The sequence below is a fragment of the Neolamprologus multifasciatus genome, chromosome 22 (genome assembly GCF_963576455.1).
Source record: "Neolamprologus multifasciatus chromosome 22, fNeoMul1.2, whole genome shotgun sequence".
Taxonomy (NCBI): domain Eukaryota; kingdom Metazoa; phylum Chordata; class Actinopteri; order Cichliformes; family Cichlidae; genus Neolamprologus; species Neolamprologus multifasciatus.
In genome coordinates, this window is record NC_140459.1 from 19,843,706 (window position 1) to 19,869,894 (window position 26,189).

Here is a 26,189-nt window from a genome sequence, read left to right on the forward strand (position 1 = left end):
CTTTATGGTTGTCTACATCCACAGTGGAGAAGAACATTGCTCCAAACTATTGACTCTGGGAGGGCCTAATGTTATTTAAACGGTCTTATCGACTATCGAAAGTTTTGGCTTTAATTAAAGCCAAATACGCTTAAAGAAAACTGGCATAATCAGTAAAATCATCTCATCGAGAACATGCTATCTGTTTCTAAAGTTAAAGTGTGGCAGTTTAGCATGTAAACTCCAACCAGCCGCCACTACACGCCCATCCACAAGGAGGCGTCCTATGACAGCTGGAGAATAAGTGTTTAGCTCTTCAACGTCACTTCCTTTCCCCTGCCCTTGGAAGCAGCACGAGACTGTCTGTTCGGGATCATAACATGGCTAAACTGAGCAAAGAGAGCAAACAGCGGCTGCAGCAGCTGTTCCAGTGCGGCCAGTTTGTCATCCGATGGGGTTTTATTCCAACCGTGCTGTACCTCGGTCAGTATCCGAATAGGAGTTAGGGGTATGCAGCGAGATGATGCTAATGCTAATCGGTTAGCTCAGCTTCTTAGCATTAAACTGTATTTTCTTCTGTCTCGGTGAGGTTGACGTGTTGTATTGGGGCCCTTGTTAAAACAGCATATCAAACATAACATGATTAATAAAATGTTGCGAGCCCCAGTTTTATTTTTAAAAAACTGAAGTGTCTCTAGTCTATCAGCTATGGCTTTGCTGTACGTTGTAGAGGAACTCATGTAGCATGAACTCATGCTATGGATTTGTATGGCTAACCTGTTGTATCAGCAAAGCTAAATGCTTAGGCAGGGCTCTAGACTAACCTTTTGTCACGGTTGCACTGGTGCACCTAACTTTTTTTTCTCAGGCGCACCAGCACAAAAGTTAGGCGCACCCAAATTTTTCAACTGCATCGCTTAACAGCGCAGTTTTACATGTGCACTTTTCTTTTAGGGGATCAGGCCTTAACTTAACAAAAAAAATGTATCAATAGTTCTTTTCATCTTTTCTTATTACTCACAGCTACATCTACTTCTGTCAGGCCTAGGCTACTCACTAGAGCTGGGTATCTTCAATGATTTCTATAATCCATTCAATTCGATTCACAAGGTCCCGATTTGATTCTATTTTGCCTCAGATAGTCAGAAATATTATAATTCTGATCATTTATCAGTACTGATACATGTGAGACTTTATCAGAGGCGTGAGCATCAAAGCAGATGCCTTTGTGTCAAAGTAACTGAGAATAAAACAGAAAAACATGAAGATTTTCCTGGCCTGGATTTTTATAGCAGACAACCTTTAAAATATTCTGCAATATTACATAATTTTAAAAAATATCTCTGTCTTCAGTATTGAACAGCAGAAATTAGGCTTTCTGGTCCGAGGTGGGTAATAAGCGAATGAATAATGCCGAAAACAGAGATTTAAGATGGGAAGCTGTTCTTGAAGTACACAGAGAGAGAGAGAGCTGTGCATGAAGTGTGATTTTTATCGTGGTGGAAGCCAAACAGCAAAGGTCAGAGGGAATTAATGACGACATTTATCAAATTTGAAGCGTAGTTTGGATCTTCTTTTGCTGCTGGTTCTGTGAATTTTGGTTGGTTGTCTTTTTTGTCAAAGCGCGGACCCGACTACACGTCAGAATCAGTGAGCTTTTGGCTTTCAGCCCCGATGGCGTGTCCGTGTACGGGCCCCTCTCCCCAATCATAGAGGTCCTGCCCCTGACTATCTCTGATTGGGACACACGATAGGGGCACAACTTTTTTTCTTTCTTTCTTTCTTTTTTTTAAATTACTGGAACAGCTGGTCACACCGGCCAAGGATTTTTGTAGTTTCACCATTGGAAAAAAATGGTTACATTCGTTAGGCTACGTTCACACTGCAGGTCTTAATGCTCAATTCCGATTTTTCGATCAAATCCGTTTTTTTTTGTCTGGTTGTTCACACTACAAATAAAATGTGACAGCAAACGCCCTCTAGTGTGAACCCTCAAGCAGCCCGCATGCGCAAAAGAAGACGTCACACACAACACGCTCTGTTTAGACCCAGACCAAATAGTATTGTTTGACTGATGGCCCTAAATATAAAGACTTGTTTTGGACTTTGTTTCCCAATTTTGCTTTAAATTATAAAGTTATTTTGTTATTTACATATGGCCTAATAATTAACCCTATTGCTGTTTTAGTGAGGAGCGGTGCTTCAAAGGATAGTTGCAGATTTCTGTCAGAATCTGCAGATTATACAGTACAAATAAAATAACGTTTCTCCAATGTTGTCTTCCCAACAGTTTCACTAACATCTACACTGGATGGTCAGGAAGTGTTCGGGCGCTTCTCCAGCGCTGATAATTGGCGTCTGGCTTGTGTCAGTGACGTAAAAGACGGATGTAATGTGACACAACCATTCAAGCAGCAGTCGCTTTCTAAAACATCAGATGTGTATCGGATTCAGTACCACATACGGAAGTAACCTAGTTCGGATTTGAAAATATCAGATTTGTGTTGTTCAAACTATTATACCATGATCAGATATGGGTCGCATTGGGTCAAAAAAGTCGAATTTGATGCGCTTTCGCCTGCAGTGTGAACGTAGCCTTTGGTGTTTTGTTTTGTTTTTTAAACCAGTGCTGATAGGCAGGTGAAGTAAGTATGGAGATGTATATGAGCTGCTCTAAACACGTGTAACATATATTCACATAGACCGTATATAAATATAAATGTCTCTTCTTAATTTTAAAGCAAGGCAGGCCAAGAAAATATGAGCGATTTTAAAAAAAACAAAAAAAAAAACAACCAAAAAGCCCTCAAGCAGTCAGCAACAAAACGGGGTCTGAATTTTAAAGGCGAAAGGTTATCTCTTTATCTTACAAGAAGACCCAAAACACATCGCTTGTCTGTATGTAAATCAATAAGATTTCAAAATTGCCCAAACAGCAAGTTTACTGATATTGATATATCTGGTATAGGCCAATATTGGCTCTTATTTGTTGCCCACTCGCAAACATAATGCCAGCGGTGGAACCCTACTTGAGGTTTTTAGAAAAAGGGAAGGATGATGGTTTATCGTGGCATTTACTACACATAGAGTTGATTAGGTGGCCTGCCCAAGTAAATTAACTGGTATATTTTCTGACTCATATTTTTTTTAAAATTTTTATTCTTTTAAATTTGTGGACAGTCCCTTCACTCTTATTTTGAAAGTTAAGTTTATGCTAACCTGCTAGGACTCCCATGTTGTGCCCCCACCTCCGCCACAAATGCATATCATTCTGTTTGCAGCACTTTGCTGACTATGCGAGTTGAGTTCCCTTCTGCTTTAATGATGTAAACGGTGACCTTGTGTGCCTTACGGGTAACACGTCCCTGTGGTAATAGATTCAAAACAGTTTTTCTTCAGACATTTCTGTGATCCTGAAATAGCTGGCTGTGGTTTGAAGGAGTGTTGGGGAAGACCTATGCTTTGATGGGGAAGTTGAAACTTTTGCATGGCTGTGGTTTGGATTATGTGGGGGAAGTTGAGACTTGTGCATGTGTGACCATACGCCTTAAGAGATTCCTCTCAGTATATTGGAAACACCAACAGTGATGTCACACTTTCTCTAATTTCCCTCCTGCTGAGCCTTTTCTGCATGTGCAACTCACTTACTTGAGGAAGAATAGTCTTAAATTAAATACATGCTGCTGTTGGGTTACCACCATTTTCTATATATTTCAAGCAATGAGTTTGTCGGTCATGAAGTACTTTTTAAAAAAAATAAAAAATAAATTAATATTACCAATATAGAAGTTAAACAACTAATATATTAAATGATGAATGTTTTCACGCTATGGCTATACCACATATATTGTGTCAGATAATATTTCGCAAGAGCAAGAGTTGTGCGTCAGCCTCTGATGACAATTTGGTGCCTAAACATGGGGCTACTTCAACAGCCTCCAACGTCTTTGCAAAAGATACAAGAAAACTGAAAGAGGCCAACGTGTTTCACCACTTGAAGCAAAAACATAGTCGATATGTACTACGAGGCTACAAAGGAGATACTAGCAGCTGGTGATGTACCACCCAAATGGAAAACCATTTACAGCACTGCTGGAGTGATCACTAGTTAAGACAGGAAGAGCAAGTGGTGTTGTGAAACAAACTGAAGTAGTTACATGGTGGAAAAGCAGGACTTGACAGTGGGGGAGTCTGGCTAGGCCACTCCATGACCTTAATATGCCTCCTTTGTTGCCTTGACAGAATGTTCTGGGTCATTGTCATGCTGGAAGACCCACCCACGACTCATCTTCAGAGTCCTGGCTGAGGGAAGGTGGTTCTTTTCCATGATTTTACAGTACATGGCCTTGTTCATTGGACCATCAATGAAGTGAAGTTGTCCTGTACCCTTGGCAGAAAAACATCCCCAAGCATAATGTTTCCACCTCTGCCTGACTGTGGGGATGGTGTTCTTTGCTTCATACGCAACATTTTTCTTCCTCCAAACACAGCAGGTCGAGTTGACGACCACACCACTTTCTCCTAAACCTTCTCTGAATAATTTAGATGTTCAATGGCAAACCTTAGTCTGACCTTTAGATGTGGCTTCTTGATGCCAGGAGCGTCTGTAATTGATTGGCTGTGTGGCATACAGAAGACATTCTGTGGGAGCCCGAATTCTGGATGGGTTGTAGGAGATCACCCCTAAGGCTGTGTCACTACTGTTGCACCATATTACTGCTGCGGATGCTATCGGCACCTTCTTTTAATAAATTCACACTTCAGATTAGGAAGTGTGTCATCAGTGACAGCTCAGTGGGAAATATCTATCATTTACTTCCACTTGTGATTGCTGCTGCCTGCAAGCTGCAAGCGGAGCAAAAAAAAAAAAATTCTTTTGTACATTTCAGAAATCTTGTTACGGAAAACTTTCTTGAAATATCGTGATGTAATTTGAAGGCTACGTGGCCCATCCCTGTTTCACACATGAATGAGTACCTTCCTGCACTTAGCTCAAATCAGGACACTCTGGATCAGAAACATTGGTTAAGGCGAGGCTGCTGAAGGGGTTGAAGCATACAGCAGCTGTAAAGTTGGTGACGATTTCACCGGACACCCCGTGTTCGGTTATCACATGGAAACAATCAGGCATCATTGTAGCCACAGCCACCCTGGGGCACACTGGCAGAGGCGAGGCTGCCGGATACTGGCGCCACCGGGCCCTCTGACCACCACCAGTAGGCAACGGGTGAAGTGTCTTGCCCAAGGACACAACGACCGAGACTGTCCAAGCCGGGGCTCAAACCGGCAACCTTCCGATTACAAGGCGAACTCCCAACTCTTGCCCCATGATAGATTCTGATACACCCGTTAAACTTAAACACAGTGATCACCTGACGGGTCTAAACAAAACAGCCAAAGAAATCAGGTTTTACCCTTGATATTAGGAGAGTGGTAACAGGAGGCTATTTTTCACCTTCCGGGATCCTCTTATCTTTTTTCTTTTTGAGAATGTCTTGCGTCAGGCTCAACTACTTCCTTGACTTTAAATGAAGGCAGAAGTATCGATATCAGGGGATATGAATTTGTAGTCTTCTGCTGCTTGTGGAATGATCTGATCTAAGCTAGTTTAATGAAAGCAGGATGTTTTTCTGGGTCTGTTTGCATTCTGCTGACGCACTATAAGCACTGAAGTAGCAAATGATTTGCTTCATTAGTTCTCAACAGGACAGTATTTTTACTCACTGTGGCTCGAAACTAGTTATAAACCACAATATGAGTAAAACCGGTGCTCAAATTCATATCTCCAAATTTGAGGGACCACCCCCCCAAAAAATGCTTTCAATAAGGGGGATTTATGTTTAGATCTTGCCATCATCGTATTAAGCCACATCATTCTTTTCTCATCTTTAAAGTTTCGGTATATTCTCTTTTCCTCTGTCATGTGTGCACCAGCGCTTCAGGACTAATCGAGCCCCACTCATTTGAGCATTAACATTCAAGTTAAGGCATTACTCCCTTACGTGGTGAAAATAAACCTAAATGGTATGGAGCTGAGCAGTAGAATAGTGCACTTTACATGAGTTATTTACACATTGTAAAGTGTACAAAAGGAGTTATGTTCAAGGGGTACAATGTGGTTTTGTGTGGGGAAAAATATTGCACACGAGGACTGCACTGAAATTCAAAACTGTTAGTTGGTGTCTTGTACATTTGAGTGTGCCTTACAAGAATCACCTCGTAATCACCTCGAGCTACTCAGGTGGCAGAGCAGGTCAGCCACTAACCAGAAGGTCGGTGGTTCGATCCCAGGCTGCTCCAGTCTGCATGCCAAATATCCTTGGGCAAGATACTAACCCCGCGTTGCTCTCCGATGCATCCATCGGAGTGTGAATGTGTATGAATGGTAGATTACTTAGCACTTAGATCAGACAAAAGTGCTTGTGTGAATGGGTGTGATTGGGTGAATGAATTAGTTGTATAGAGCGCTTTGAGTGCTCAGACAGAGTAGAAAAGCGCTATATAAGAACAAGTCCATTTACCATTTAATTCTTATTTATGGTTTTGACTTACAGGTTTCAAACGAGGAGCAGATCCAGGGATGCCTGAACCTACTTTCTTAAGGTAAGACGAATCGGTCTGAGATGTGTGTAATAAAATAAAGCATCCTACTCCTAGATCCAAAGTCAAATAATACATCTGGGTTTTTTTTTTTTTTGGGGGGGGGGCTCCTGACCAACAAGATTTATGTCCAGTCTCGTGAAGTAGGGTCATTGTAGGGATTATTCATGTACACTTAGACCATGTACATAAGGATGAAAATACATTATATGTCAAAACAGTTCATTCTTTAAGTAAAACTGCCCATTTAACAAAGTTGAATGATAGCTTGAAGAGAAAAGGATGTATGATGTCTTAATACCTGCCTTGGAGTACTGATGTGAGGCTATTTTTAGTCCTGTAAGAATCTCTTATCTTTTTTCTTTCTGTTTTTTTTCTTTCTTTTTTTTTTTAAAGAACCTATTGCATCATGTATGGCTTGTCTGTTATCTCAGTATAGATAAACAGGAAAAAAGGTAACCTATATTTACCAGAAACTGAGCTGCTTGTTGCTCCTCCTCCGCCTCCCCAGTCTCAACAGCCCGTTGCTAATAATATCAGTGTGTTTGTTTTTACTTTATATAGAGATTTGATTTTGTTTAAATATGAGGACAAACAAATAATTAAATATGAAATTATGACTTTAGTTAAGCTGTGGTCATTGTTTTCAATATTTTAGAAATGAACATGTACATTTAGTGTCTTTTTTAGCATGTATGACGATGCTGGTCAGGTACAGGGATGGCACTGAGAATAAGTGAAAAAAGCAACCTATGTCCAAGGAAGACTTTAAAAGACTTTCAAAAAACTTGGAGAACTGTTGCTCTACACCACTTAAAAAAGTTACAAGAAAGTCTGGCTGCTTGGAAGCAAAATATAAAGAAATGAGAGTTGGCACAAGACTTTTGCACCGTTCTGTAAAGCATTTAAACATGATGTGCAAGTGGTATGATAGCAAAATTCTCTATTTTGCATTTTAGTGGATTATCTTAAAATCATGAGATGTAAATAGAAGTGTTTTTTTGTTTGTTTTCAGGACTTTAAAGCCCCTTTTCCATCAGTACCTACTCGGATCGACTCGGCACAGTTCGCCATGGTTTACAGGGTTTTCCATTAGGTCATAGTACCTGGTACCAGGTACTATGACCTAATGGAAAACCGATAAAACAGATATTAAAATGTGACGTCATCAGACTGTAATGCCACCGATTGGCTGGTCAGTAGCGTCACTCGATGGAAACAACTGTGTTCCCTGAGTATGACAAAAAGCCACAGACCGAGCAGTAGGTTTATTCTTGCCTCGACATCCATCTTTTATGTAGCCTTTGTTTTGCATATTAATTACGTCGCAGGACGCTTTGATGCGTTGCTGTGATGACAACCACACACGCTGCGTAGTACTGAATATAAAGGAAAACCAGTCAAGTCGTGGCCGATCCATGGCAAGTCGATCCAAGTAGGTACTAATGGAAAAGGGGGTTAACTGTTTCATCCCATGGGGATGACTTCAGTGTGTTAGCAGCCCATGTAACATAGTTACATAGTGATAGTTGTGATAACATTTGTAAGCATGTTTTTATATATATATATATATATATATATATATATATATATATATATATTTGGCAATGCTGTTAATACATCACACTATTATTTCCTCACTATGTCAGTAACATATTTCCAAGGATGTTTTAATATTGATTTTCTTTGTTGTCCTCTAGCTTGCTCTGGGGCTGAGGAACATCTTCACACGACCAATCCCTAACCATCAACCAAACCAAATGTGACCCACCTGTGACTGGATGAAATGGACTTCTTTTGCTTTCCCCTCTAAAAATAATAATGATCAGATGACATTTGTACATTGTTTCTCACTACCTGTAAAGTAATGATTGGATGTTATCCATTTCCATGTAGTCTGTAACTATGGTGCATGTACAGAGATGTGTGAACAGGTTTGTCCCTTGAAATACACGCTGATTGGACTATCAGTTGGAGGGTTATTTTTTGTTAATGCAAAGCACTGATGTTTGTTTCCTGTTTTTTCTTAGTTTTTATTTGTAATTTAACATTTCTGAAAATAAATCTTCAAAGAAATGACTCTTTTCTTCCTTAATATAAACAATCCAGTCGCTTTCATGCAGAAGAAACTGGTAGCAAATATTTTACTGAGCAATTATAAAGTTTTGATATATCAAATATATCGGTCTTACATGGTAATGATGAGTCATAGTCATAGATTAACAGGAACATTTTCCATCCACCTTTAAAAGTGTGTATATAAATGTGTTGAGTTGACTGATCTAAATCTAAGTGTCAACATTCATGCAGTTGCAGAATGCAGAATGCGCTGCTGCGTTGAAATGTGTGAAATGTCGGGGAAAGAATAAGTCCTTGCTTTTTATGCAAATGATTTTTTTTATTTCAGCATATGAAAAACAAAGTCACTGTACTGTAAAATTCTTTAACAATAAATAGTAATCAGCACCAGAAATGCTAATTACAAGTACAGTGCAAATTGTATTTACACTGCATTTCTCCCGCACAATAGATCTTTCTCTAATAAATAATCTCTACCAATTATAAATAAGATAAATAAGAATAGCACAGCAGGTGAATCTACATACACAGTATGTTGCTGTGGGGCCTGCTGTACCCAGAGGAGTCAGTGCACTTGAAGGAGCATGGTAATGATCTTGAGAAAGTAGGAGTGTCAAAACCATCCAGTTTTCCCTGAGCTATTATTTCATAACTGAATGTAATTTGAGCATTATTCATCTTTTTAACAACTGGTATCTGCTGATTGGTTCAGTTTCTTTTCCATTCTACAAACAGCTCTTTTCCCCTCACTCAGGAATGCTTTGAGGGCTCTCAGGATGCTGTAGGCATGCAACTTGCTGTGGTAAGGATCTGGGCTGTTGACCTCCTTGAGAAGCTGCTCCTCCTCACTGCTGGTCAGCGCTGTGACTTGATTGCTGTTTTTCATCTGTGGGTCAGAAGAGATGGTAGAATGAGGTGTTATTTAGGAACAGGACGCAGAAGTGAAAATGTGACAGTATTAAGATAACAGGCATTCTGGTGAAATAGTGATGTAGTATGAGAGGTGATGTATTTAATTGAGATTTTGTGCTACCTATCACTTCTGCTCCTCTCCCATTTACAATAGAAATGTTGTTACTGGGCTTTGTGACAGCTAAATGTAGAGAAGTCACCTTTTATTGTGAATTTTACTTTTAATGTCTGTATGTAGTGGATTTTTTTTTTCTGAAGTAAATCTACTTTATTCTATCAGTCTTCCTAACATTACTGACAGGAAAAACCCAAGAGACTGCTGCAAAGTCAAATTTGACGTAGTTAAAGACGCGTGTCAAACCCACCTTTCCTTTCACCATGCCGGCCAGGTCGATCAGAGTGCCGATGTTTGACGGAGCGCCGGAGAAGTTCAAACTGCCGCGGTACTCCTTCTCTACGTGCTTGAGTAAAACCGAATAGATGAGCAGACCCTTGGCCAGCGTCTGGAGACAAACCTCCTGCACAAAGGAGAGAAGAACAGCCCGAGTTATCGAACTAACCCCAACCCATCCACCGACCTTTGTTAGTGACAGCAATAGAAAAAGAGTAAGGAGCTCTCACCTTTCTGAACTTGGTAATATTGCAGTGCTTCGGGATAGAGGCGGGGGTGTGGGAGTCCAAAGCTTGATCGCGATTCTCCAGAGTCTGGAAATGGTGCTCAAACTGATAGAAAAGAATTCAAATACAACTTAAATAGGCTGGAAGTATTTTAGAGTCCCAGGGGTCCGAGAGAACCCCAATCGGACTTGATGACACCTGTTAATCATAGTTAATGAGCAGGCCCTTACCGCTTTCTCGTATTCTTGAGCTGAGTCAAAGAGTGTCCTCCATATATTAAAAGGCTTGACAGTGGACATCTCCGCCTCCTCCGTCTCCTCACCTGAGAAGTCACCTGCCACACTTCCGTCTTCAATCGGAGCGCCGGAAGCGCAGAGAAGCAGAGCGGCCAGCATCACCGCAGAGAAAACGTGCACATCTGCTAGGGGAGACAGAACAAGAATGAACGAATGAATGAATGAAAAGAGGAAGATATGCAGGAAACTCGCGCACCACAGCCTGCAAATTACTTACTGAATATAGAGGGCATGGTGCGCTGCTGGGAAGCACTTGTCAAGTTTCCGCTGATGCTGAAGGCTGCCAGGGCCAGAAGGAATTGGCTTGTATCTGAGATGCGCTGTTTTTATACATTCCTCAGACGAATGGGATTTTCCAATCCCGATTTGCAAAACGGAATTAACAGTAACTGCGTCATGAAGATTTGATGAAGATTATGAGTGTCTTCAACAGGACCAGTTGATCCCTATTATTATCATTATTATTATTATTAAATTTTTATAAATTACTGTTATTATTATTACTGTTGTTGGTGGTGTTTGATTGCTATTATTATGTTGTGAGAATTTATATATATATATATAATATAATATATAATATATATATGTGTGTGTGTGTGTGTATATATATTATATGTATTATATGTTAAGTACATATATATTATATGTATTTATTATTATTTATAAAAGTGCCATTTAAGTAATTTTTTAAGCAAAGATTGGAGAAGTTATAAAGCACAGAGAATCATCATGTAAAAAAATCCCTATGATATTTTCAGCTCAAGAATTTGAAGGGAAAATCCTTCTAAAACCAAACATTTGCATAGCAGCATTCCAGTGCATTTAGCTTGTAGCAACTTTATATATCAAATGAAGTAATGAATAAAGAAATAAATGAATAAACAATGCGTAAATACATACACACATACATAAATACACTGCACAAGCAGATGAAATGATCAATAGATGTAACCCCATTCATTATCTTGTACAGGAATTATACATTTATTTGCATCACATGAAAATGTGTCTAAACATATACATGTACAGTTGTAACCAATGTAATGGGAGTTATCTGAAAAAAAAAATACACACTCTCTTGTGTTAGATGTGTGAAAACAAAAGGAAAGGTTAGAGATTCCGAGGTAAAGCTATGATTTGGCAACTACTTAAGTACATTTTGACAATTGGTCTGCCAAAACTGGGGTGTCACTGAACATAGTATTTATCAGACAATCAACTGAGTACTAACATGCATTTGAAGTTAGAAGGGGTTCTGCCTTATTTTCCCTATAGAATAATTGTGCCCTATATATCTGATAATATCATGCGTCATAATAAATCAGATAACAATTTACAGAACAGCAATTTTTTTCATACCTTTAATACAGTTTGCTTTACATACTTTCAGCCATAATAATTTTAGAAAGACTTTAAATATTAGCAGTTTGCCATCTTTCATATGTACACATGTAGACTAATAAAATTTCTATTTATTTATTTAAAACATTAACATTTTATTTTGTATTACTATAATATGGGGATTTCCCATTTTCAGTGAAAATACACAGTAGAAATCCTGCGAAATAAAATTGCTTTCTGTCTCTAAGGAAGTTGTGCTAAGTCTAGAAATTTCAATAGAGTGACCTCAGTGAAGTAGCTCGTGAAAGGAAGAACTGCTGAGAGATTTTACTGTTATCACGGACAAGTGTGTAACTAGCATATCCTGAAAATGCAATGATAAAGCATGATGACCTAAATATCACAGATATTTTCCATCAGCAGAATATAAAGGTTGGAAAGTTTAAAACCCATTAAATCATTTAGTGTTTTGATAAGACATGTCATTGCTCAGTGATGTTCAAAAACGACAGCTTTTCGAGAAAGCCAAACCTTTTGATAATAGTGGTGGGAAAGATTTGTAGCTATGCATCAAGTAGATTAGGCTGTGACTTCACAAAAGGCCACTCAGAGGTTGTTAATGTTACATTAGACTCACATCCAAACTTTTAGGAAACCTTTTGATTTCAGCTTCTGCGGGAGAAAAAGCAATCCAGGATAAATCTACTTCAAATTAAATATAAGCCTTATTTTACCGTCATATTGATATTACACTTTTATTTCCTTTACCGAGTAAACAGTACTGTGGAGTGAAGAGAGAGTGTGGACCCAAATGCAGACACTGGCAATGGACTTAACTGAAACGTGCCTTTAATTGTGGCAGAATCAAAACACAAAAGCGAAGAAAGACAAAGACTAAACTGTCAAAGCCTAAACTGGGAGGAAACTAGAAACAAGTATAAAGAAACTAAAAACATGAGACATAGGAAATGCAGCGGTTGCAGAAGATCTGGCAACAAGCAGAGGATGACATGGGTTTATATACGCACAGGGAGAACTAGGAAATGAGACACAGGAGGAGAGCACAGCTGGGAGAAATCACATACAATGAGACTAGGTGAAGCAACACTGAAAACACTAACATAGCACGAGACTGTCAAAATAAAGCAGGAAACGTGAGACAGACTTGACACTGAAACCAGGAGAAGCACAGACATAAAATGATAACTAGATGAGACGTGACACAAGGAACACAGGGGAAGCACAGAGACAGAAATCAATCCATCTGTAAAACATGGAGGCTCTGTCATGGTTTGGTACATATCAGACAGTAATGTTGGAGAGCTTGTCAAAATTGATGATAAGAATGGATAAAAGTACCATCAGAGTTTGCATAACTGAACAGAAAACACACAGTGGAGCACTGTCAGTCATGGATTAGCCTCCCCAGAACCAAGACCTTAACATTACTGAAGTAGTGTGGGATCATCTTTACTGAGAATGGAATAAAAGGCAGCAGGCATCCAAAGAAGAGCTTTGAATGTCCTTCAACAAGCCTAAAGACCACTTAAAGAAATTACAAGAAAGCTTGCCTCAGTGTCCAGTCTGTGTTGAAGAATAAAGGGGTTCAAGCCAAATGCTGACTTTCAAGCTCATTAGAATTGTACAAACTCTGCTGTTGCCTTACATACTGAATTCCCATTTTTCAAAAAATCACTGCAACTATTTTCCAGTTTCCTCACAAATAATAAAGAAATGACCAATGGTTCAACTGTCTTCCACAGTACTGTATGAGCCTGTACTTACATCTTCACTTCAGAGCTTTGCTGGAGCAAAGTGCTCTAATGGGGTGATACAGTACTATAAGGTCATTAAAATAATATGGGGCCTGATTATTCAGAACCTTGTATGTGATGAGAAGGATTTCAAATTTATTTCTGGATGTAACAGGAGCCATTGAAGAAATCGCAAGTATTGGAGAAATATGCTCTCACTTTCTACTCCCTGTCAGTACTCTTCTCACGATCGGGCGATCGTGGCTCAAGAGTTGGGATTTCCCCTTGTAATCGGAAGGTTGCCGGTTCGAGCCCCGGCTTGGACAGTCTCGGTCGTTGTGTCCTTGGGCAAGACACTTCACCCGTTGCCTACTGGTGGTGGTCAGAGGGCCCGGTGGCGCCAGTGTCCGGCAGCCTCGCCTCTGTCAGTGCGCCCCAGGGTGGCTGTGGCTACAATGTAGCTTGCCATCACCAGTGTGTGAATGGGTGGATGACTGGATATGTAAAGCACTTTGGGGTCCTTAGGGACTAGTAAGGCGCTATATAAATACAGGCCATTTACCATTCTGTAGCATTTTGGATCAGCTGAAGGGAGTCAGGGAGTTTTTTTTTAGGACATCCTAATAATATTGAGTTACAGTAGTCCAGCCAAGAAGTAATAAATGCATGAACTAGTTTTTCGGTGTCACTCTGAGCCAGGATATTTCTAAATTTTGAGATATTGTGGAAATGAAAAAAGGAAGTCCTACATATTTGTCTAATATCCAATTTGAAGAACATATCCTTAAAAAAACAATGGCTCAAATATTCCTCACACTGTTACTCGAGGCCAAGGTAATGCTATCCAGAGTAAGCATCTGGTTAAATACCATATTACCAAGATTTTATGGCCAAGTACAATAACCTCAGTTTTATCAAAATTTAGAGACAGAAAATTAGAAGTCATAGAGGTCTTTATGTCTTTAAGACATTCCTGCAGTTTACCTAATTGGTGTGCATTATCTGGGTTCATGGATAGATAGAGTTGGGTGTCATCTGCATAGCAGTGAAAATTACTTGTAATGATGCTGCCCAAGAAAAGCATATTACGTAAACAGAATTGGTCCCAGCATGGAACCCTGTGGAACTCCATAATTAACCTTAGTGTGTAGAGGACTCTCCATTTACAAGAACAAACTGGAGTCTATTATCCAGTTTGTACCTTTAATACCTACAGTATGCTCTAATCGCTGTAATAAAATATTAGGTAATAAAATAAAATATTAGTATATAAAACACTGTTGAGAAGATCATTTGTGACCTTCACTGAAACTGTTTCTGTACAGTGATTTGCTCATAAACCTGACTGAAGCTCTTGAAAATAAGCAATTTCTCTGCAGATGATCAGTTAGCTGTTTTACAACTATCCTATCACGAATTTTTGCGTTAAAATGAAGGTTGGAGATTGTCCTATAACTAGCTAAGACAGCTGAGTCAAGTAATGGCTATTTAAGTAGTGGTTTAACGACTACCAGCTTGAAGCCCTGTGGTACATAGCTGATTAACAGAGAAAGATTGATCATATTTAAGATTGAAGCATTATTTAATTGTTGGACTTCTTTGAGCAGCCTTTGTCACGGTTCTGGGTCGGTTTGACCCAGCATTCTGAGTTTATTATGTTTTGGTTTATTCTTGGATGATCGTTTTGTTACCTTTGTGATTTGTTGGTTATTATTTGAATTTTATGTTTCTGTTTATTCATGTTTAAGGATTTGTTCTTCGGTTGTGTCTCACGTTTAGTATAGTTCAGGTTCCATGTGTTATTTTCTGTCTGCCTCTCAGTGTCGAGTCTGTGTCTTTGTGTAGTGATTTCGTGTTTCCTGTTTTATTGTGAAGGTCTGCGTCTCACGTGAGTGTATTCAGTTTTTACCTCCCTTGTCTTGTCTCGTTAATTACTCCCAGCTGTGTCCCCCACCTGTGTGTAATCTCCCACTCGCCGTGACAGCCTTGTAGCAGTGGGGTCTAAAAGACACGTTCATTGTTTGGAGGAAATAATGACTGAAGTTAACAGAAAGTTTAATTGGAGAATAATAGAGTCTATATAAATAATGGTGGTATTTAAAGTAACTGTACATAATGTTACATCAGCCTAAAATATGAGACTCATCATCTTATCAGTAGTTCTAATATTTTTTAGTTGAAATCCTGTTTATTTTAACACTTTGTTACCTTTTTTTTTCTTCCCACAGATGGATAGCTGTTTAGCTGTGCCCTATAATAACATGAAAAACAGGACGTCTTTGAGGCCTCTGTAATATTTATCTTTCTTTACTTTCTCTCTTTGAGGTTCAATACAATTGAAAGATTTACTCTTTGTTGCAACAAGCTTACAACAACAGTTACAACTGTTCTCTGTGTTCAAATAAACTAATGTCAGAAAAATTGGTGAATTTTACATTTTTTGTATGGGAGTGTGTTTTTTTTTGTTCTCTGTTCTTCGAGAGTTTGGCTTAGAAGACAAAAGATTTTCAAATCTGTTCAGTACATTGAAACCTGGCTGGAATATGATGCTCATAACCCCAATCTAGACATAAGCTTTGTTCTTTACATGGAATGTGTGTCAAAATCAAAGATTTAAATTGGCCGTATATGTCATTTCCTTTTCTTTTAATACTTAAAGATCCCAACTTCCTCCACCAGCGTTTGGTTTGTTTTTACAACTTTCTTTCTTTCTTAATCTTCTCCTTTCAAGGACCAATTACATGCAGATACATTTCTTGCATTCACCGCAGCAAGCTGTCTGGAGTGCTTCAGTTCACCAGCTCAGTGTGAGGTTTATAGTCAAAATATGTAATTCTTTCTAATTTTCCCCTGTTACTATATTTGGAACGAAACTTTCCCTCTGTCTGCTGGGATTACTCAGTGGAGAATCAAATGAGAGAACTCCTGAACTGGCTTAAAACCAAACAAACCTAAACAACAGAGTACATGTAACATGCCGCTACATGTTTTTGGCCGGAGATGTTGTAAGAATGGGTTTATTTCCACATTTGATTGTAGAGTATTTTGGTACTTTCAGTGGACATTCTGAAGCTTTAGAATAGCTCAGTGGTTGTGGGGTAGTGGGTGTAGTTATTGGGAATTGCCAGTCTTGACATTTGCATCCCTAATTTCAAGACACGATTTCAGATTGTTAAATCTGTAAGGTTTGGGGAAAATATAACTGCCACAATTCTCAGATGCATTCACCGGGTTTAGTTTACGTGTGATTATCCTGGTTGGTTTTCTCTGGAAAGAAAGTCTTGCAAGCTATTTCTCTCATTTCTGCTTTTTGTAGTTGTGACCAAAGTCATTTATTTTCTACCACAAAGGTCCACAGTACACCACAGACTGTCTTCTCCTTGGGAAATAAAAAAATCTACATTTTATTTTATCCTTCATCTAAATATTAAACAAGAGCTTATAATGCCACTTATTGCGGTGTTGTAGCCGCCCAGTACGTATTGAGATGATTTGTTTAGGATATGTGTGTGTGTGTGTGTGTGTGTGTGTGTGTGTGTGTGTGTGTGTGTGTGTGTGTGTGCATTTGGAAGTTCTGTACTTTGTTACTTTGCATTTTAAAAGGGGTTTACCATCTGCTACACTAAGCACCTTGGAGTACATTATGATTTAATGCATGCTTTTCCTGCTGCTCCAAGACAACCATTTCTTATATTTTCTTAATTTGGCAGTCTAAATCTTATCTCTCTCTCTCTCTATATATATATAGATATATCATATATCTCTATATATCTCTATATGCTAAATGAGGTAATGAGTTTTGAAGCAGTGTATGTCACGTTCAAGCTAAAGACATAGGAACTTCCTGTGTGGTTTGTACTGATTTACATGGAAAGAAAAACTACATCAGCAAGAAACAGGTAAGCATTGTGAGCTAAATTAAAATGAATGAAACAATCTTTGTATAAAACCTACCGACTAAACCAACCAGGTAACAGTGTCTGCTTTGAAGAAAAAAACTAAAACTAGAATCATATGTACATAAATTATAAGAAAATAGCAGAGAGCAAGTCTCATGTAAAGGGAAGTGAAACTGTTAAATAACTTGAGACGCTGACTCAATGTTTGACCTTCATGATTTTAAAAAAAAAGGGCTGGGGGGCTGGGAGGAGGTGCTGGCTGTCAGATTGGGGTCTGGGATGCGGGGCCTCCCTGCTACTGCAGATAAGGAGGTGGTCCGCTTGCCTCCACCCCAGAGGGTTACATCTCCTGGGTTTAGGTGCGGCTTGCCCCTCTGGGGGCGGGGGTACCTGGACCTGTGATATAGAGTATGTTTGGGGAGTGCGACTGTCTGTGCAGTGTCTATTTTTGTCTGTCTACATGTTGGGTGAGTGCTGAGTATTTGGTTGTGTATATGGGGTGGGAATGCACGTTTGTGTCCGCGTGCGCCTATTCGTCTGTGTCTATATGTCAGGTTGGGTCTTAGACTCAACCTCTCTGGGTACATCTCAGGCCCTCCAAAGTACGGAGGCCTATCTCTCCTCACCACACTCCCTGCCGGTGGCTGATGCCCTCAGACGTTGGTGTGTTGGTGGTCCTTGTCGAGGCCTCTGGCCTCTAGGCCTGAATTTCGGTCCTCGGTCACCCCCAGAGGGGGTTGCACGCCACTGCAACCCCCTCTCGTTTGGGGCATACCTGCTTCATACCCTGGGGGATGGGGCTATGGCTCCCCACACTCCCTAGGACTACACCTTTCTTGGCTGCTGCCTCAAAGCACATTGTGCGCTGTCTATCTTGCGTGCTGCACAATATGTTTAATATTTAGTATCTACTGTTATCTACTGCTAGTTAGTTTATTGTGATGGTGCTGTTTTTATTATGTTGCTCTTTTTTTGTTTGCTTTCTCTTCTGTTTTTTTTTCTCCATACAGGTGATCCAGGTGTTTTGTTTGTTTTTCTTTCTTTCTTCCCCCCTTTCTCACCGTCTCTTCTCCCCTCTGGTTTTCTTTCTCTCGCTCTCTTTCTTTCATTCTTTCTCCCTGTCCTATCCCCCAGTCATGTCTGTCCCGTTTGTAGCAACCCGAAAATAAAATAAATTCATAATTATAATAAAGGTCAATCAAATGGACCAATATGGCAAGGCCATGATGATCCACTTGGTAAAATAAATCCGCTTGGCATCTTTCTTGGCCTTAAGACAACAATTCTGATGGCTAAAGATCCAAACAGGACACAAAAAAAAAAAAAAAAAAAAAAAAAGTCGGTCCTGGGGTCAAATGGCCCATGGGTCATGCAACTGATGATGCAGTTGTACCTCCTCTTTACCTCGGTAAGTCACATGTCATACGTCTAGTTCATGACATGTCATGAACTAGACGTATGACATGAGATGTTTTTTGTTTTCCTTAAAACAAAAACAAAATATTATCCAGAATATTTGCTGCCCATCATCTACAAGAATCCTTTGGAAGTTTCCTGTCTCTGTCACACTTTGTCTAAAATCTAAAAAGATCAATAAAAAGAAAGCAAGGAGTAATGAAATTGGTTGCAGCAAGCACTTTTTTTTAACTTCCCATTTTTTCATTACAAAAAATAACAAGTAAGGATGTGACAACACAAAAGGAAATGAGCTTTCCTTCTCTCGAGTGCATCAATCTGTAAATGCGAAAGTAAACTGAGTCAAATAAGCTGATCTTGGGAAAACTATGGCAGTGGAATGATTTAACTTGAAAATGATTTAACTTGAAAATTACTCATTCACACTCATAGTGGTTGCCAGATTTGCTTTCTTTTGACTAGTCTTAAACCTGCAGCTCCTTCTACTGAAACCACTTTGAGTCAATGCTGAGGTGAGGACTCAAGCTGAAGCTAATTACTAATTATGACGAAAAGAAACATGCATGGCTTATCGTAACACTTACAGTTAGGGACATAACCTTTTGAAGTGCATTTTAAATTATACTATTACGCTGTAACTGAAGTGCAGGCTTTTTGGTCTTTAATAAAAGTACTGCATCAAATGAAGATACAGCTATTTTTTTTATATACAATCCACCATTTTCAGAGACCAGGTGAGGCCTGTTCCCTTTTATTTCATGGCTAATAAAGATCTGGAGTTGATTCCAAGTGTTAAAGATCCAAATGGTAGCTGAACAAAGTCCCGGTGTAAATCATGGGAGCCATCAGTAAGCTAAAAAAAAAAGAGGGAAAAAAAGAAAAACAAATACCTATCAGAGAGAAACAAAACACCAACAAAGAAACAAAAAACTTCAGGAGCGACAAAATCAATCATCTGCTTCATCCATAAAAAGAATAAATGCACTGGGCAACTCAGCAACTCTAGGGGACCTGAATAACCACTGAAGATCACTAAACTAGTCAGTGATGGCAGAATTATTTCCTTGACAAGAAACCCCCCACAGCAGGTCAAAAAAAAAAAAACTGTTGAGAAGGCAGCTGTATCATTGTCAAAGTCTGAAAGAAAAAGAAATCACAAATGGAAATACAGAGGGTTCAGAATAACATGCAAACCTCTGGTTACACTGAAGAATACTTGAGAACAAGAAGGCCAGATTAGACAGAAATAATACAAATAAGCCTACACAGGTCTGGGAAAAAAACAAGATGAACATGAGCTAGAGTAATAGTTCATAGCAGTGGCGGTCCTAGCCTGTTTGGCGCCCTGGGCGAACACTCCCTCTAGCGCCCCCCCCCCCCCCCCCCCACACACACACACAACATATTAAGGATTGTACATTAACATAAAACTGTTGTACACACACACACATATGAAGAGAGAGAGAGTATGCATAGTATGCAAACGGCTGCCAAACAGCCATCATAATTCGTCATACAATGAGAACAGGACAAATCAACAATTGACAATGACTAATTAATATTAAAATCTGTAACATAATGTATTGTTTGGAGTTTAGTCTGTTACTGTTGCTATTTTTACCATTTCATCTTGGAGCAACTGTAACTCACATAATTTCCTTAGGGATTAATAAAGTATTCTGATTCTGATTGTTTCAGGATGACCTGCCATTATTCAATGACACATCTGCTTACCTGTATCTTTTGCTCGTTTCTCATCCTCTTCTTTTCTCTTTTTTCTAAACCGAGGACCTGATGGCTTTGAACTTTTCTTGTCCATCTTCCATTGGTTTTAATTTTGCACTCCAGTATGAACACAAATCCCCAAACTCGAGGATCACCACAACATGATCTAACACACCTACACCTTAGTTCACAGATTCACTTTGTCTAGGGTTTATTTCTGAGATTTCACACAACCCAGGATTCAAATCATGAATACATAATTCAATTTCAATTCAATTCAATTTTATTTATATAGCGCCAAATCACAACAAATGTCGCCTCAAGGCGCTTCATAGATACAGAGAAAAGCCCAACAATCATATGACCCCCTATGAGCAAGCACTTTGGCGACAGTGGAAAGGAAAAACTCCCTTTTAACAGGAAGAAACCTCCGGCAGAACCAGGCTCAGGGAGGGGCGGCCATCTGCTGCGACCGGTTGGGGTGAGAGAAGGAAGACAGGATAAAGACATGCTGTGGAAGAGAGACAGAGATTAATAACAGATACGATTCAATACAGAGAGGTCAGTTAATACATAGTGAGTGAGAAAGGTGACTGGAAAGGAAAAACTCAATGCATCATGGGAATCCCCCGGCAGCCTACATCTATTGCAGCATAACTAAGGGAGGATTCAGGGTCACCTGGTCCAGCCCTAACTATATGCTTTAGCAAAAAGGAAGGTTTTAAGCCTAATCTTAAAAGTAGAGATAGTGTCTGTCTCCTGAATCCAAACTGGAAGCTGGTTCCACAGAAGAGGGGCCTGAAAACTGAAGGCTCTCCCTCCCATTCTACTTTTAAATACTCTAGGAACAACAAGTAGGCCTGCAGAGCGAGAGCGAAGTGCTCTAATAGGGTGATATGGTACTACAAGGTCATTAAGATAAGATGGGGCCTGATTATTTAAGACCTTGTATGTGAGGAGCAGGATTTTGAATTCAATTCTGGATTTAACAGGAAGCCAATGAAGGGAAGCCAAAACAGGAGAAATATGCTCTCTCCTTCTAGTCCCTGTCAGTACTCTTGCTGCAGCATTTTGGATTAACTGAAGGCTTTTCAGTGAGTTTTTTGGACATCCTGATAATAATGAATTGCAGTAGTCTAGCCTGGAAGTAATAAATGCATGAACTAGTTTTTCAGCGTCACTCTGAGACAGGATATTTCTAATTTTAGAGATGTTGCGCAATGGAAGAACGCAGTCTTACATATTTGTTTAATATGTGCGTTGAAGGACATATCCTGGTCAAAAATGACTCCAAGGTTCCTCACAGTGTTACTGGAGGCCAAGGTAATGCCATCCAGAGTAAGAATCTGGTTAGATACCATATTTCTAAGCTTTTCAGCGCCGAGTACAATGACCTCAGTTTTATCTGAGTTAAGAAGCAGAAAGTTAGTGGCCATCCAAGTCTTTATGTCTTTAAGACATTCCTGCAGTTTAACTAATTGGTGTGTGTTATCTGGCTTCATGGACAGATAGAGCTGGGTGTCATCTGCATAGCAGTGAAAATGTATGCTATGTCTTCTAATGATGCTGCCTAGGGGAAGCATGTATAATGTAAACAGAATTGGTCCTAGCACCGAACCCTGTGGAACTCCATAATTAACCTCAGTGTGTGAAGAGGACTCTCCATTTACATGCACAAATTGGAGTCTATTAGATAGATATGATACAAACCACTGCAGTGCAATACCTGTAATACCTACAGCATGTTCTAATCGCTCTAATAGGATATTATGGTCAACAGTATCGAATGCTGCACTAAGGTCAAGAAGGACAAGCACAGAGATGAGTCCACTGTCAGAGGCCATAAGAAGATCATTTGTAACCTTCAATAAAGCTGTTTCTGTGCTGTGATGAACTCTGAAACCTGACTGAAACTCTTCAAATAAACCATTCCTCTGCAGATGATCTGTTAGCTGTTTGACAACTACTCTTTCAAGGATTTTTGATATGAAAGGAAGGTTGGAGATTGGCCTATAATTAGCTAAGACTGCTGGGTCTAGAGATGGCTTTTTGAGTAAAGGTTTAACTGCAGCCACCTTGAAGGCCTGTGGTACATAGCCAATTATTAGAGATAGGTTGATCATATATAAGATCGAAGAATTAACCAATGGCAGGACTTCTTTGAGCAGTTTTGTATGGGCTTGGATTTACAACATTATAAATGAAATGTGCTCTATTTGGAAGCAGCCGCCCCCCCTTTCGACGGCTTGTGTGTGAGACTTTAAATCATCAAACTGTAAATTTTAAATTGTTATTGATCCCTTTACCCCTGGTCCTAAAGTGTATATTTATTTTCTTACTCTTCTTATATTTATTGTTTGTTTACTTGCACTGCTGTAACTGGAGCCTCGCCGTCTCGTCTCTATATACTCGACTGTATGTAGCGGAGATGACAAAAAAGTTTACTTTGACTTCAGCAGCGAGCAGGTGCACCGAGGGCTCTCGCGCTCACTTTTCGTGTATAGAATTTCGAAAAAACATCGGTGCAAATTATAAGTCTGCATTATAATGTCTGGTGTTTTCATGTTTGAAAACGTGTTCATGTTTTACGAGTTGGTTTTTAGATGCTGCTCCAGCCAGCCAGAGAATCCTCCGCCGCCCCGCCCTCTCCTCCCTGTGTCGCAAGCAGCAGGTGCACCTCGTAAACGAAGGGCGCCCTTACTCCCAGCAAATGGGCGATAGAAAACCGATCGGTGCCTGTACCATTCCCAATATGCGCTGGCTGACGTCGGGGCAGCATGAGCATTTTTTTTTTTTTGCCGATGCCCGTGATGCCGCCCCCCACTACGATGCCGCCCCGGGCAACTGCCCGTGTCGCCCGTATCTAAAACCGCTACTGGTTCATAGTAGAGGAAAATGTGCAGAACCAGGGAATGGTGAAGCAGCAGGATGGTTTGTGAAGTGTACGGGGCTATACTCTGCTCAGATTCAGTCAAATGCTGCAAAACTGATCTTACAGCACTTCACAGTGAAAACTGATAATGACCTGAAACAAAAACTGAAAAAAGCAAAAACCAAGAGTTTCTCAAGGCAAAGAAATTGGATTTTCTTCAATGGCCAAGTCACCTGATCTCAACCCAACAGAGTGTGCTTTTCAGTAACTCAAAACAAAACTGGAAATAGAGCCCACAAACAAGCAGCAACTAAAGCTGTCTCCAGTAAAAGCCTGGCTGATCATTTCGAGTGAAGGAACACAACATTTGATGATGTCTATTCGTTCTAGATTTCAAACAGTCAATGACTCCAAAAAAATGTTTGTTCAAGTATTAAAAACAATCTTTATGTTTGGAAATATGTTGCAATATGCAATATTTTTAACACTGTGAATTGAAGTTGAAACCCTTCATGTCGATCACATCATAGTTGCTCGATTACAAAAACTGCAGCAGTGTGGAAATACTAACTATAACTACTAACTATATAACATCCAGTATCTGTTCAGACAAGTCTATCCATGTTCCATAGAAATAAAATGTGTCTAAATTAGTAAGATCCCCTTTTTTTTCCTTTCATTATCAATGAAACTTACATTCAGGGAAATTCAGTTCACTTTTCTTTTGCATTGGTTGTATTGGTTGTATGTGTAAAAAAGTCAAACTAGCAGTCATCTTTAAACAGAGGGGAATATCTGTTTTTGACAAATAATGTAATAGTGAGACTGCATCGACACTGAAATTCCAACATTACGGATCCTGTTCATTTTGATTGCCTCACAGTATACAGTATATGGTTGCATTGCCTTACAATAAACATAAAAGTAAGAGCTATGATTCTTTCTCTGGCCTGTGAGTGGTGGCTCATTCACAGTAAATATGCCACAAATCTCATGGGTGTATTGGGACTAGTTCTAGCCCTCAAAAGTGCTCAGGAGATGAAAGAATCTTAAAAAAATATATACAAAATACAGTTGTGGTCAAGTTTACGTGCACTCAATGGGGTGCACAAGACTGAAGTTTTATACATGTAGGGATAAATGTCTCTTAGGAATTTGCATCTCAAAAATATGCAATCAGCTGCCATAATTCTGTCTGGATATTTGACTAGTGTTCTTGGCATAATTGGCATAATTTAGAGTTAATTCAGATTGTTTGGTTTCGTGGCATAGACCCAGGTTTTAAGCGTAGCCCATACATTTTCAATAGGGTTGATGTCAATGCTTTTGCAAACCCAGTTTTGAGGTGTGTTTTGGATCATTATCCTGTTGCAACACCTAGCTGTGTTCAAGTTTCAGTTTGCTAGCTGCTGATTTGAAGTTGAGTTATGAGAATTTGGAGTCCTCCTCCTTCATTATTCCATCCACTTTGTGCAGTGTACCAGTGCCACTTTCAGCAAAACTGCTCAAGAACATGATACTACCACCACCACCACACTTGACATCTGGTACAGTGTTCTTAGGTTTGAAAGCTCCACCTTTACTCCTCTTGTCATTGTGGCCAAATATATTAGTCTTTGTCTTGTCCATTGACCATCATGTGAGCAGCTGGAAAATTCAAGTTTGAAGGTGTTGAATTTGAAGCAAAGAAGCAGGGAAGCAGGAAGTAAAGGCTGAGTTATGCCAAATTGCCCAAGAAATGAAAATCAGCAACAGCAGGGCTTGTGGAGTGTTGAATTCAGTTAGGAAATTGTTGGGTCAAATCATCATCAGTATTTACAACAGTAGAATGAGGTACAATAATAAGAATCTACAACTGTCTAGTTAGAAAATCACACAGTGGAACACTTTCAGTCATAGATTGGCCTCCCTGGATCTCAACATTATTGAAGCAGTGTGGGATTATCTATACTGAGAACAGAGAAATGACAAGAAAGCTTGCCTCAAAGAGTCGAGACTGTTGTAGAATAAAGGTGGTCATACCAAATATTGTCCTTTAAGCTATTTAGAATTGTACAAACTATATTGATGCCTTATGTAATGAATTTACATCTGATTGCACATTTCAACAAATCACTGCACCTTTTCACCATTTTTGTTCTTTGTGTAGATTTGAGAAAATCCAAACAGTTTTTATTCCTTAAAGTCACTAAAGATGCATGCTGTGCAATCATTCCACGCCAACATTGTTCTAAACTCAGTAGGTGGAAACAGTATAAAGGAAACTCATCAAACCCTCCAAAGTTTGACCCAGGGCTCTAAGGAGATGAATTATTTATACAGACAAGTTCATAACAGCTGGCCAAATGTGGAAATTAAGATAGCAGATGTAACTGTCATTCAGTGGTTGTAATTATTATCTAATGCAAATCATGAAAAGAACAAACAATTTGGTCTTGTCATGATTTATAACATAGCTATAAATGGTCATTTTTAATAAATACATTTTTTTGTTGGTTTACATTTTCACGCTTGGACTGCAGTGTAGAAATGCAGCCTGAAGTGTCCTGCTCTTAAAAGCTAGACATTATTACATGCATACCTCTCAGATAAAACATTCTGGGCACGATATGTGAGTCCTGGTCAGGGTCAGGGTTTATACAGTACAGTACACGATGGCTGAGCCTGTAAGACTGAACTGTTTACTGCAGTACACTGG

The 26,189-nt window shown here is 39.4% G+C and overlaps 2 protein-coding genes across 2 annotated transcripts; one reads left to right on the forward strand and one right to left on the reverse strand.

Annotated features, from left to right (window-relative positions):
- Positions 1 to 288: 288 nt before the first annotated feature.
- tomm7 (translocase of outer mitochondrial membrane 7 homolog (yeast)) lies at positions 289 to 8,655 on the forward strand. The gene is made up of 3 exons (XM_085148163.1): positions 289 to 462; positions 6,534 to 6,582; positions 8,280 to 8,655. The coding sequence occupies exons 1-3, from the start codon at positions 360 to 362 to the stop codon at positions 8,293 to 8,295; spliced, it is 168 nt and encodes a 55-aa protein (XP_085004289.1). The 5' UTR covers positions 289 to 359; the 3' UTR covers positions 8,296 to 8,655.
- A 350-nt stretch (positions 8,656 to 9,005) lies between these two features.
- Positions 9,006 to 10,720, reverse strand: LOC146493395 (interleukin-6-like). Its single transcript, XM_085149465.1, has 3 exons — positions 10,330 to 10,720; positions 9,870 to 10,188; positions 9,006 to 9,568 (listed from the first exon to the last, which is right to left on the reverse strand). The coding sequence occupies exons 1-3, from the start codon at positions 10,581 to 10,583 to the stop codon at positions 9,341 to 9,343; spliced, it is 801 nt and encodes a 266-aa protein (XP_085005591.1). The 5' UTR covers positions 10,584 to 10,720; the 3' UTR covers positions 9,006 to 9,340.
- Between the last annotated feature and the right edge of the window lie 15,469 nt (positions 10,721 to 26,189).